The following is an 11986-nucleotide window of genomic DNA, read 5'->3' on the forward strand; positions in this document are numbered from 1 at the left end:
GGCACTGTGGTTTGGGGGGCGGCTACTGTTCTATTCGACACGTTCACCGTGATCACCCATCAGGCTTACACTCTACACACTTTCTAAATGCCAGTGACACTTCGATGTTAAATATATACATGTGGTCCCTGCCTTACAATGGTTCCACACACAAGCTTTAGACTTTAGGATGGTGCAAAAGTGACAGGCATTCATTAAAACCCATCCTTCAAACTGTGAATGTGGATCTTTCCAGGCTAATGATCTGTGCGGGGGGTCAGTGGGATCCTCTCTCTGGACGCGGGGCGGTGGCAGGAGCCTTGGCTCCCAATCAGCAACGCCGTCACCAGGGTCTACAACTCACACTCACCAGCCTGCCGCGCCCAGACCACCACTCTGTGCTTCCCTTCCAGTACGTGTTCAACCAATTACACAGCCATCGAACACTTACAAAACAGGCTTTGTGTTAGATGATTTTGACTACCTGTTGGCTAATGTAAGTGTTCTGAACACATTTAAGGTAGGCGAAGCTAAGTTACAATGTTCACTCAGGGGGCGCCTGGGGGGCCCAGTCAGTTAAGCGTCTGCGTTCGGCTCAGGGCATGATCCTGGATCCCAGGGTCCTGGGAGGGAGCCCTGTACCCAGCTCCCTCCTCGGCCGGGAGCCTGCTTCTCCCTCTCCCTCTGCTCCTCCCCGTGCTTGTGCTCGCTCACTCTCTGTCAAATAAATAAAATTAAAAACAAACAAATAAAAAAACAATGTTTAGTAGCTTAGGTGTATTCGATGTATTTTCGCCAGCTTATGACATATTTATGGCCACACATACGCATCGCAAGTCAAGGAAGATCTTTGTATGGGTGTGCGCACACACACACACACACACACTCAACTCATGAACCAAACACAATTCCTTCATTTGATCCCCCCCGAGAGGACCTCAGGGAGTCTGGTCACTCAGGGACGTCATCTGGGGCAGGAGGTCTAGATGAGAGAAAGCTGCAGTTATCCGAACGGGGGATGCCAGGGCCACCAGAGGGGACCAATACAGCAGTGCGCCTGCCCTGCGGGTGCCAAGCACCCAGGGCTAAGCAGGAGGGCCCAAATCAGTACCAGGCAGGAGCAAAGCACAGCAGAAATCCCTGAGACGGAGGTGGAGGCATGTCCCAGCAGGCACTCCTCAAGCCTTGCGCCGCCTCCTGTTTCTCTGACTAAGCAAGCGATGGACTCCGTGCCGGACGCGCCCTCTCCCACGCTGTTCCATACCGTGCGCCTTTCTGCCCATGGCAGAGGCCGTGGGCCTCACTCCTCCTCCCTCTCACTCCCATCCTGGTGGGACGCTCACCCCCTCAGACACACACTGGGGCAGACGCAGGGGCAGCTGGCAGAAGTGAACAATTGCTCGGTTATTCACTGAGGCCAAATCAGGCACTGCACGGGGCAGGGGTTGCCTGTGACACCATCCATCCTTTTATGGGACACCATTTCATGGAGTAACACAGAATTGTGAGGCTGGGTAACAACACAACCACGCAAAAATGCAAAGAGGAAATGCCAAATGGAACACGGTCCCACACAAATGTCTGGTCCCAGAGGCACTGGGTTTGGGAGGAGAGGCAGACGGCAGTGGTCACTGCCTGCTGGGGTCATCCAGGAAGTACAGGACATCCTCCAGGAAACCTCTGGGCCTGCTAGAAAACAAAAGTTGGGCAGGGCGTGGTATCACCCTACCAGCTCACTTGGACTCACAGAGTCCCGACAGCAAAGAGGCCTGGGCAACCAGAAGTTAACCCCACTGAGTCAGGGAAATGGGGCCAGAGAGCAAGCTCCTGGCTGAAGGCCACAGACCAGAGACAGACTCAGGCCTCAGGACTCAGAATCTAGTGCTCCTCCCACCGCACCTCTACTGGCTGGAGGTGGAGGACAGAGGACTGGTCCCAGGTTCAATCTCATGTGCTAAACTAATCCTCACTTGTCCATGTTTGTGGATGGGTGTGTTGTAAACACACTAAAGGTCACCCCACCTGTGAGGAAGAGGACACACACGTGCACACCCACATCCCCTATCCGGGCAGCGGGGCCCTCAGCACCACGGCTGACTAGGGAATGGCAGCAGCCACCTCCCGGCGCAGGGATGAAAGGCCCGCAGGCTCTGCCACCAGACAGCACAAGCTCAGGCCGTGCGGGCTGTGGAGTCGGCCCACGGACAGGAAAGTCCAACAAACCCAGGCCAGGGAGGCTGCCAGGAGCTGGCTGACAGCCAGGTTATGTTCAAGTCAACAGAGAGTGACGGCTTCTCTACAACGCCCAGAGAAACTCTGAAAGGGCCCCAGAGTCACTGAGCCCCGACACACGCCCAGAGCTGAGTAAAGGATGCGAGACCTCAGAAACAAGCACATTGAGCCCCCGGCCTCTCAGAACCCCGAGCGCAGGAAACACTCTGACAGGGACCCACGGGACCTCAGCTCCCCAAGGCCCCAGGGCCCAGGCGCCAAAGCAGGCTCCTGAACCCCAGCAACGCCAGGCTGCGGGTTCAGGGAACAGGTGCTTGGATGCCCACCCAGTGCGGCCCCCTTACTACGCTTCTTGTTGCTTTTGCTTTTACCCGAAGTGTAACAACTGGAGCTCTGAAAAGTTTTCTCATCGGTGAACAGCACAGGACGGAGACAGGACAGGAGTCCAGCTAAGCTGCCCCACGCTGGAGGGGACGGTGCAGGTCCCTGAGCAGGAAGGTGAGCCGCATGTGAGCAGGAGGAGCCCCCTTCTCCCCACCCCCACCCTACTGCCACCAACCCATGGGGCTCAGCACGAGCTCACTCCCTTGGAACAGGGATGGCCGGGAGACCCAGAATGCCCCCAATGACAGAGAACGTCCTCTCTCATATGGAACACCGGCCTCGGCTCTTCCTTTAGATACCAAAGGAACGAGTTAGAAGGGTATACCCAGCACAAGTGCTCACGAGACATTCCTAGACAGCCAGCAATACAAAAACACACACCAAAAGTCTGGCTCTCACCTTGGGCCCCTCCATCACATGGCAGGAGACTCAGGAGTCCCCGGATCCCCGCCCGCCACCCCAAGGGGTCAGATGCAGCCCAGCCTGAGCAGCCCGTACATGAGGGAGATGGGGCTGGTCTCCTTTGGGGCCTGTTGCACAAGCACTTGTTACTCGCCTACTGTACACCCCAGGCTCAGATGCCACATGAGAAAAGGCTCAATCTGATTTCTAGTTCCTCCACCACAGGACGAGAAAGTTTGGTGTCACAAGGATAAGGCAAGGCTCCAGTAAGAAGGAGGTGAGAATAATCTGAAAGTGTATACACACACACACACACACACACACACACAGGGTTTAGGTCTGGGGCATATCTCCCCTTCCCTCCCTCCACTGCCTGAGCTGGTAGGCCACGTCTGAGTGCCTGCCCTTCTGACACTTCTCCTGGGTGACCTGGTCCCAACACGACCTCCCTCCAACACAAGGGCAGGGCAGGCGGCATCGCTTGGAGATGCACGATTAACAGGAACAACCCCAGCAGGACGTAAGGCTGTGGCGGCAGCTGCCCACAGCCAGGCCCTCCGTGGGGGCACGTGCTACACTCCGGGCCCCTCCTGCAGGTCTGCACCTTCTCTTTACAGCTGAACCATGGTGTCCTCACTCCTGCTCTGACCCTCGGCTGAAGACGGGCCAGCTGTGTGATCAGTGCCACACAGTACAGAATTAAACCCTCATATTTATGGTGAACTCATATTTTACAAAAGTGCAGAGGCAGCTGGATGGGACAAGAATAGTCTTTTCAACAGATGATAATGAAATAACTAAATATCCATATGCAAAGTAAGAACACATAGTTTTACCTGAAACTACACGTGAAAACATACCTCAAGATGGATCCCAATGCTTGCTTTGGCAGTACATACAAATACTGGAACAAAATGAATCACAGACCCAAACACATGAGCTGAAACTGTAAAATTTCCAAGGAAAAAAACACAGAAAATCTTTGTGACCTTGGCCTAAGCAAAGATCTCCTAGACTGACAAACTGAACTTAACCAAAACTTAAAACCTGTGATCCTCAGAAGACACCATTAAGAAAAATGAAGACAAGCCAAAGACTAGGAAAAATGTTAGCAAGTCACAGAGCTGATAAAGGAATTGCATCATTGTACCCAGAATAAAGAACTGTTACAACTGAGTAAGAAGACAAAGAATCCAATCTTTAAAAAAATGAACAAAAGACAAAAACAGGGGCGCCTGGGTGGCTCAGTGGGTTAAAGCCTCTGCCTTCGGCTCAGGTCATGATCCCAGGGTTTGCATCAGGCTCTCTGCCTAGCAGGGAGACTGCTTCTTCCTCTCTCTCTCTCTCTGCCTCCCTCTCTGCCTACTTGTGATCTCTGTCTGTCAAATAAATAAATAAAATCTTAAAAAAAAAAAAAAGACAAAAACAAATGTCTGGCACCTGTGCCCATGCCGCGCACAGTCTGGCACTCTCTCTCTCTCACACACACACAAATACAAATGGCTGATAAGCACGTGAAAAGATGTTCCACATCAACAGTCATCAGGGAAATGCAAATCAAAACCACAACTGGATACCACTTCACACCCACAAGGATGATTATAGTGAAAAAGGTAGACAACAGGGGTGCCTGGCCGACTCAGTAAGTAGAGCACAAGGCTCCTAATCTCAGGACCTTGAGTTCAAGCCCCACATTGGGCATAGAGTCTATTAAAAAAAAAAAAGGAAAGTAGACAATAGTAAGTGTTGGCAAGAATGTGGAGCACTGGAATCCTCACACACTGCTGATGGGACTGTAAGATGAAACAGCCGGGCAAACAGTCTGGAAGTTCATCAAAAGGTCAAACATAGAGTCGCCCTAACACCCAGCAATTCCTCTCCTAGGTGTATACTAAAGAGAATTGAAAAGGCCACACAAACATTCAATATTCATAGCAGCATTATTCATTATAGCCAAAAAGTGGGAACAACCCAACTGTTAACTGGCAAATAAAATGTATGATATCGGGGCGCCTGGGTGGCTCAGTGGGTTAAAGCCTCTGCTTTCGGCTCAGGTGATGAACCCAGGGTCCTGGGATCGAGCCCCGCATCCGCATCGGGCTCTCTGCTCAGCAGGAGCCTGCTTCCTCCTCTCTCTGCCTGCCTCTCTGCCTACTTGTGATCTCGGTCTGTCAAATAAATAAATAAATAAATAAATCTTTTTTTTTTTTAATGTATGATATCTGTACAATAAGGTACAAGACAGCTGTGACAATAGGGATGAACTTCAAAGACATCGTTCCAAGTGCAAGAAGCCAGATGCAAGAGAGACTACATGTTATATGATTTCTTTTATATGATGTGTCCAGAGAGGGCACAATTTAAAGACAGAAAGCAGATCAGAGTAATGGGATGGGGGCCGGGTAGGGGCACAGACTGACTGCAAAGAGGCACCAGGAAGCTTTGGACAGTGCTGGAAATGTCTAAAACCTGACTGTGGTGACCGCTGGACAATTCTGTATGTTTACTGAAAGTCAACAAATCATATGTTTACAATGAATGCACTGTATGGCACACAATTTATATCTCAATAAAGCCACTTAAAAAGTAAAATGAGGGCGCCTGGGTGGCTCAGTGGGTTAAGCCGCTGCCTTCGGCTCAGGTCATGATCTCAGGGTCCTGGGATCGAGTCCCGCATCGGGCTCTCTGCTCAGCAGGGAGCCTGCTTCTCTCTCTCTCTCTGCCTGCCTCTGCCTCTCCATCTACTTGTGATTTCTCTCTGTCAAATAAATAAATAAAAAATCTTTAAGAAAAAAAAAAAAAAAAAAAAAAAAGTAAAATGAAAAATAAATACAATAAAAACAAACCAAATGTTATTAAATTTGAACTAGATACCTTGGCAGTACATGCTGAAAGTTCCACAAGCAAAAGAAAACTGGACAGGAGATCTTAAAAGTTCTAAACACCAAAAAAAAAAAAAAAAAAAAAAGGCAGAGTGATGAGGGTATTAACTCACCCTATATTGTGGTGATCATTTCCCCATGTGCACAATTATCAAATCATCAGTGTGTACACCTTAAACTTGCACAACGTTATGTCAATTTTATCTCAAAAAAGCTGGAAGGGACTGGACAAAATTATAGATGTGTTTTTAAAAATTAGCATCCAATCATTTTTCTCTGTTCGGTATTATCAACAACATTAACAGAGACCTGAAAAGATACTTTCTCATCAGGTGCCTGAAGGCTCCATGGGGCCATCCCCTAAAAATCATCTGAACCCCCTGGGCTCCCCAGTCCACCCTTGGGGAAACATATGAAAGTACTGCTAAGGTCATTTCTCGGTCCAAACCTCCCTGAGCAAGGTGGCCCGAGGCACAAGGAAGCCAAGAGGACAGCTTCTGGACTGGACAGGTCCAGGAGAGCACAGCTGTGGTGCTCTAAGGTAGCCTACGACATTCACCATGGGTGCCAGACCCAATCGATTAGTTGTGGCTGACCCGGGTGTTTGTTAATGGATTCTGAAACCAAGTCCAGATTTCGTGTCAAAGAGTGTCCCGAATGATTAGCAAGGTCTACCACACAGAATCTGGAAGTGGTATTATAAAGGCCTTGTATTTGTGATTTGTCCAAACACCCAGGCAAAGTGTGTCCTAGTCCCAGGTTCTATAGGAAATGCCACATTAAACTTTTGATACCTCTGCCATGCCACAGCTAGGTGCTATTATGGCACCTAATATTCTTTTTAAGCCATTACAGCAATCAGTATTTTGAGGACTTAAGGTGCACTATTCTGACCAGTGTACAAGCATCAACCCACTGTAGAGAAAAGGAAACTGTGTGACCCAGAGCACAGAGCAGCTTGCCGAATGTCACTCAGCCTAAGAGGCTGGAAGAACATCAGAGATGGAAGAGGATGAATTCAATTAGCAATAATCGCGCCTCGGATAAACCTCATTGGCTACGATACTGCCACTGCGCAAAGCTGGAAGAGGATGAATTCAAACAACCGCTTCAGTCAGATGTGGGGATGTCAGCCCACCGGCCTCCAGGGGATCCCCATACCCAGCTGAGCTGCCCCGCACTTCTGCCTGGGACACAAGCAGGCAATAAGGCCTTCTACCCACTTCTGAGTGTTCCAAAAACTGTGCTATCTCCACCCCTCTATTTTCCCAGACACACCCCCTGTTGGGCTTCCAAAATCAGGGTAGAGCGGTTCTCAAATTTCAGTGGGCATCAGACTCACTTGAGAAAGGGTTTCAATGCCAGTTCCTAGGACCCAGCAAGTCCAAGGCAGGGCCTGCGAAATGCACGTTGAACAAGCTTCCCCACTAGTGGCAGTGGGTGGTCCTGGACTACATTTGAAGGAAACCTGGCCTGGTGGGTGTCCCAAGGCCAACTGTGAGGTCTAGGAGACCCCCAGATCAGAAGAGATTCTTCAGAAGCCAGGATCAGGAGACCCAACTTGAAAGTCTCCCTCATGTCCAAATGATCTGTCCTTTTCCTTCTTTTCTTTCCACAGCAAATGACCCCCATGAGAAGATGGAAAGGGAGGAACCCAAGCTAAAGTTCTGGGTCAGGCCACACTCTTTACAGGCAGCAAAGCAGAGTGGGAACAAGTGGACTGGGAGTCCACAATTTGTGGTTCTGCTCCCAGAGACACTTCCAACCAGTTCTCTGAGACCTTGGGCAAGTAACTTCCTTGCTGGTGTCTCAGGTCTCCCTGCCACCCAAAAAAAAAAAAAAAAAAAGGCCAGAGAACCAGGCAGGTCCTCTCCAGTCTCCTGTTTTCTAACAAGGACTCGCAGCCTCTCCCCCATTGATCATAATCTCCTTGGGCCGAGCGCCACTCCCCCTACCCACCCACCATATTCACAGGCACCAGGTGGTCAGAAGAGCGCGAAGCTTCTGTCCAGATGGCGTGGCGAGTGTTCAGAACCACTGGCCGGGTCGTCACACTAAGCCACCAAAGAAAGCCAAAACTGGCGATGGCGTGATGTCAATCCCTTGACAATGACCACTTTGTAAGCACAAGCGAAGCGCTGGGCACCGTGCTAACCCCTCGCCAGCGTCGCACCAAGAACCTCACCCCCGCCCTAGGGGTTTCCCACTCAGTCTCCCCTGTGTGCAGACCAGGGAGCTGAGGAGCACAGGGGCGAAGCGACTGACCCAAGGTCACCCCGCCGGAGGGGCCGGGACGGGGCCGGGACGCGGCAGCCCGGGGCCCCACCCACGGTCTGAGTGGAGGTCGCGCGGAGCCCCGGGCGGTGAGGCGCAGGGATGGCCGCGGGCCCAGTAGAACCCACCGCACGTCTGCGGGGCGCACCGCGCGGGCGCGCCCTGCCCACTCCGCGTTCCGCCCCGGGCCTCGCCCTGCCGCACGCCCGGGGCCGCGCCGGCCGCTCACCAGACTTCGGCGGGTAGCGATAGGCCGAGTTCGCCTGGATGTCGATGTCCTCCACGCCCGCGATGCGGCGGCTCAGAATGGAGCCCATGGTGCGCAGCAAGCCGGGCCGGGGCCTGGACGCGGGCGTCAGCAGCGTCCTCACGCGGACATAGCCCGGACCAGGCCGCACGGACACTCGCCCACCGCCGCGGGTACCTCGGCCTCCAAGCCCCAACCCCCAGCTCGGCCGGGGCCGCGACGCCACGGCAGCCCTCCGCTCCTCCCCGGGCACGGGGCACCTCGGGAAACGGAGTCCCCTCTCTACCGAGGACGACGGGCTGCACCGCAGGAAACCCGCCAAAGAACTACATGTTCCAGGATGCCCTTCGCTACGGCCCCGTGAAGATGCTGACCGGGACTCCGGGACAAACCAAATGGACGTGAATCCAGAGGGGAGGAACCATCACCCACACCGCAAACTGACTTTCCCTCTTCATTCCCAGCACGGCCTTAACATTCTTAATCTTTAGTCTCCTAATAATCTGTTCACATATAGATTCTTATAGGAACCCAGCGCCTTCCATTTACTCCCTCTCTAAAATATCTCCCTGAGCCACCGTGGTTCTCCCCACTTCCCAGGGTTGATCTCCTGCCCCGTCCAGAAGAGGGCACACCTTTACCTGCCACCTGGCAATAGCTGGGAGGGAACCCAAGCCGACCAGGAGTTGGGGTTCACAGGAGAAGCTAAGCGCTTCTTTTGGCCTTTTCCAGAACTCAAGGCTTCTCTTTAGCTCTACATCCAGAACAATTACTTTGAAGACATAATTATACAGCCCCACAGACTTCTCCCCATTTTACCTATAAAGAAACTGAGGCACGAAGAAGGGACGGCTGCATATGAGGTGCTGAAGGCAAGTTTTAAAAATTGGTTAGGATTAAAGGCCTGCAGGTTGCAATGTACTTTCCTGGCTTTTGATTCACATAAGATTCTGTAAGCAGACCCAGTGGAGATTATTTCCACCTGTTCTTGGGTTGCAAAAGTAATGGTTTCCCAAGGCAAGTCTGCTGTAGCAGGAAAGCAGCTGGGGAGGGCAGCAGGTGGCAAAGGGTCTCAAATGATAAATGCACCAAATTCCACATTAAAATGAGTCCTGCAGGGCGCCTGGGTGGTTCGGTTGGTTAAGCAACTGCCTTTGGCTCAGGACGTGATTCCAGAGTCCTGGGTCCGAGACCCATATCCAGCTCCCAGCTCTATGGGGAGTCTGCTTCTCCCTTCTCATGCTCTCTCTCACTGTCTCTCTCAAATAAATAAATTTTTTAAAAAAATGAGTCCTGCACCTCTCTGGAGACCAGAGTCCAGTATACAACCTTCTATTTTCAGGGAACCTGGAAAGCCAAAATTAATAAAAGAGGTGAAAGATTTATGTGCTTATGAGTAGAGTCCAGGTCTTGGAAGAGCCTGATTAAATCTCTACTTCATAATCAAGATCCCCATTTACTGAGCACCTACTATGTGCCAGACATTATGTTGAGACAATCTAATTTTCTGATGTAGCTTTTATTTTCATTCCAAATTCACACACACACACACAAAAGGAAAGTGAAGCTAGAAGAGGTGAAGTACCCCACTTAGGCTGCACAAGAGATAAACGGTAATAAAGCTGAAACTTGTACCAATCCATACTCGTGCCATACTCTCCTGCCACCCCAAAGCAGGAACATTCGAATGTGCTAGCTTTCATATCTCTTGCACTAGGTGGGCCCGAAGACACCCCTCTCCCTGTGTCTATCTTTCCTTATCTTTATTAAATCACATAACAGTTATGTGTATACACATGTACATATACCAACACTGAATTCAAATTACTGGCCTCCCTGCTTGGGGGGAGGCAAGGAAAGTAGGATAGACCCTGATGTTATTGTAAAACAACCCTAGGGGCGCCTGGGTGGCTCAGTGGGTTAAGCCACTGCCTTCAGCTCAGGTCATGATCTCAGGGTCCTGGGATTGAGTCCCGCATCGGGCTCTCTGCTCAGCAGGGAGCCTGCTTCCCTTCCTCTCTCTCTGCCTGCCTCTCTGCCTACTTGTGATCTCTCTCTGTCAAATAAATAAATAAATAAATTTAAAAAAAAAAAAAAAGAAAGAAAAACAACCCTAGAGGGGCGTCTGGGTGGCTCAGTGACTTGGGGCCTCTTCCTTCGGCTCTGGTCGTGATCTCAGGGTCCTGGGATCAAGCCCCATGTCAGGCTCTCTGCTCAGCGGGGAGCCTGCTTCCCCATCTCTCTGCCTGCCTCTCTGCGTACTTGTGATCTCTCTCTCTATCTGTGTCAAAGAAATAAATAAAATCTTTAAAAGAAAAGAAAAGAAAAAAAGAAAAACAACCCTAGAGCGTGCCTTCCTGGGCCAGGGCAGTCGTTTCCATGGGCTGGATGTTTGATTAAACATTCCTCTTAGTAGAGCTTTGGACTTGCTCTTCTGTGCTTATCCATGCCCCGCTGGGAGACAGGCCCTTTCTGATTTGTTATTAGTTCTACTGTCAATCTGTGCTGATTCATTTATTTATTCAACAAATATTTATCATGCAGCTACTATGTAACAGGCAATGAGCCAGGCTACTAGCCAGGCAACTGGTTTCAAATGGAAGAACCCTAGATGTGGAGCACACAGGTTAGTGAGGAGAGACACTTAAAAGGTTAACAGGTGCATAAATACAAAATGTGATGGGTGCCACAGGAGGATAGAGGTGCAGTGAAATAATAGGGGAGATTTATTATTGATAGGGATGTCGAGGAAGGTTTCTCTGAAGAAGTGACATTTAAGCCAGGATTTGAAATACAAATAAGAGCAAATGGGGTGGAGGGGGGCAAACTCTAGGTAAGTCAGTCCCAAGTTCCAAGCAGGGGAAACACTATGTGCAAAGGCCCTGGACTTCAAGGGGCTGAGTATGATCCAGGGGCTCAAAGGCCAGTTTGGTTAAATTCAAGTGGGGGAGTATAGGAACAGAAGAGTGAGGCAGTGGCAAGACCTCAAGTCCTCTCAGTCAGCCAGCACTGGGTCTTTTGAAACAGACACTAGGCACAGTTAATGGGAACCCGGGCAGAGTCCCTTGGGTTCAGGCCTCTTCCTGAGCCTCCTGGGCAGGCAGGATCCTTGCCTATTCATTTTTGGGTTCCCAGAATCAGGCACCCAATGATCTATGGAGTATTTGAAGGAATGGAGGTGGAGGGGCACCTGGCTGTCTCGGTGGAGCATAAGACTCTGATCACAGAATTGTGGGACTGAGCCTCACATTGGGTGTGGACACAATAAAATCTTTTTTAAAAAGTGGGGGGGAATGGAGGTGGAAAGGAGGAGGCCAGAGCATGCTGGGGAGACTTTGGCAGGGCCCCCAACTTCCTAGAACTTCAGGTGAGATGTGGGCACTACTAGAAATAACTTTTTGTCCCCCTGTCCGTATCTACTGGTCCCAGCTGTTGGGCCTCATCTGAGCATGCTAAGAAATCCAAAGTCCACTCTCTAGTCAGGCTGATCCTGGATAAAAACAAGATTGTTTTTCCCTTTCCTGCTGCCTCTGGGAAAACAAGCAGGCTAGGGGTGCCAAGGGGGCCAGAGGAGTAACCTTTGCTC

The 11986-nt window shown here is 50.8% G+C and overlaps 1 protein-coding gene and 1 non-coding gene across 7 annotated transcripts in view; both read right to left on the reverse strand.

The window, feature by feature from the left end:
* The window catches only part of MGRN1 (mahogunin ring finger 1), a 54279-nt gene extending 45605 nt beyond the window's left edge, over positions 1-8674 (reverse strand). For 2 of the 6 annotated variants that reach the window (XM_013055058.2, XM_013055060.2), the window contains exon 1: positions 8383-8674. In XM_013055058.2, coding sequence (XP_012910512.1) covers positions 8383-8470 — 88 coding nt within the window. In that variant the 5' untranslated portion in view covers positions 8471-8674. The remainder of the gene's footprint in view (positions 1-8382) is intronic. The other 4 variants (XM_013055059.2, XM_004750456.3, XR_001179034.2 and 1 more) reach the window with 3 other exon arrangements.
* LOC123389740 lies at positions 6826-6962 on the reverse strand. The gene has a single exon (XR_006604394.1). It is a non-coding gene; the product is annotated as a U4 spliceosomal RNA (small nuclear RNA).
* Positions 8675-11986: the final 3312 nt, after the last annotated feature.

This window comes from Mustela putorius, unplaced genomic scaffold (assembly GCF_011764305.1).
Source record: "Mustela putorius furo isolate JIRA1106 unplaced genomic scaffold, ASM1176430v1.1 tig00004007_pilon_pilon_pilon, whole genome shotgun sequence".
NCBI lineage: Eukaryota > Metazoa > Chordata > Mammalia > Carnivora > Mustelidae > Mustela > Mustela putorius.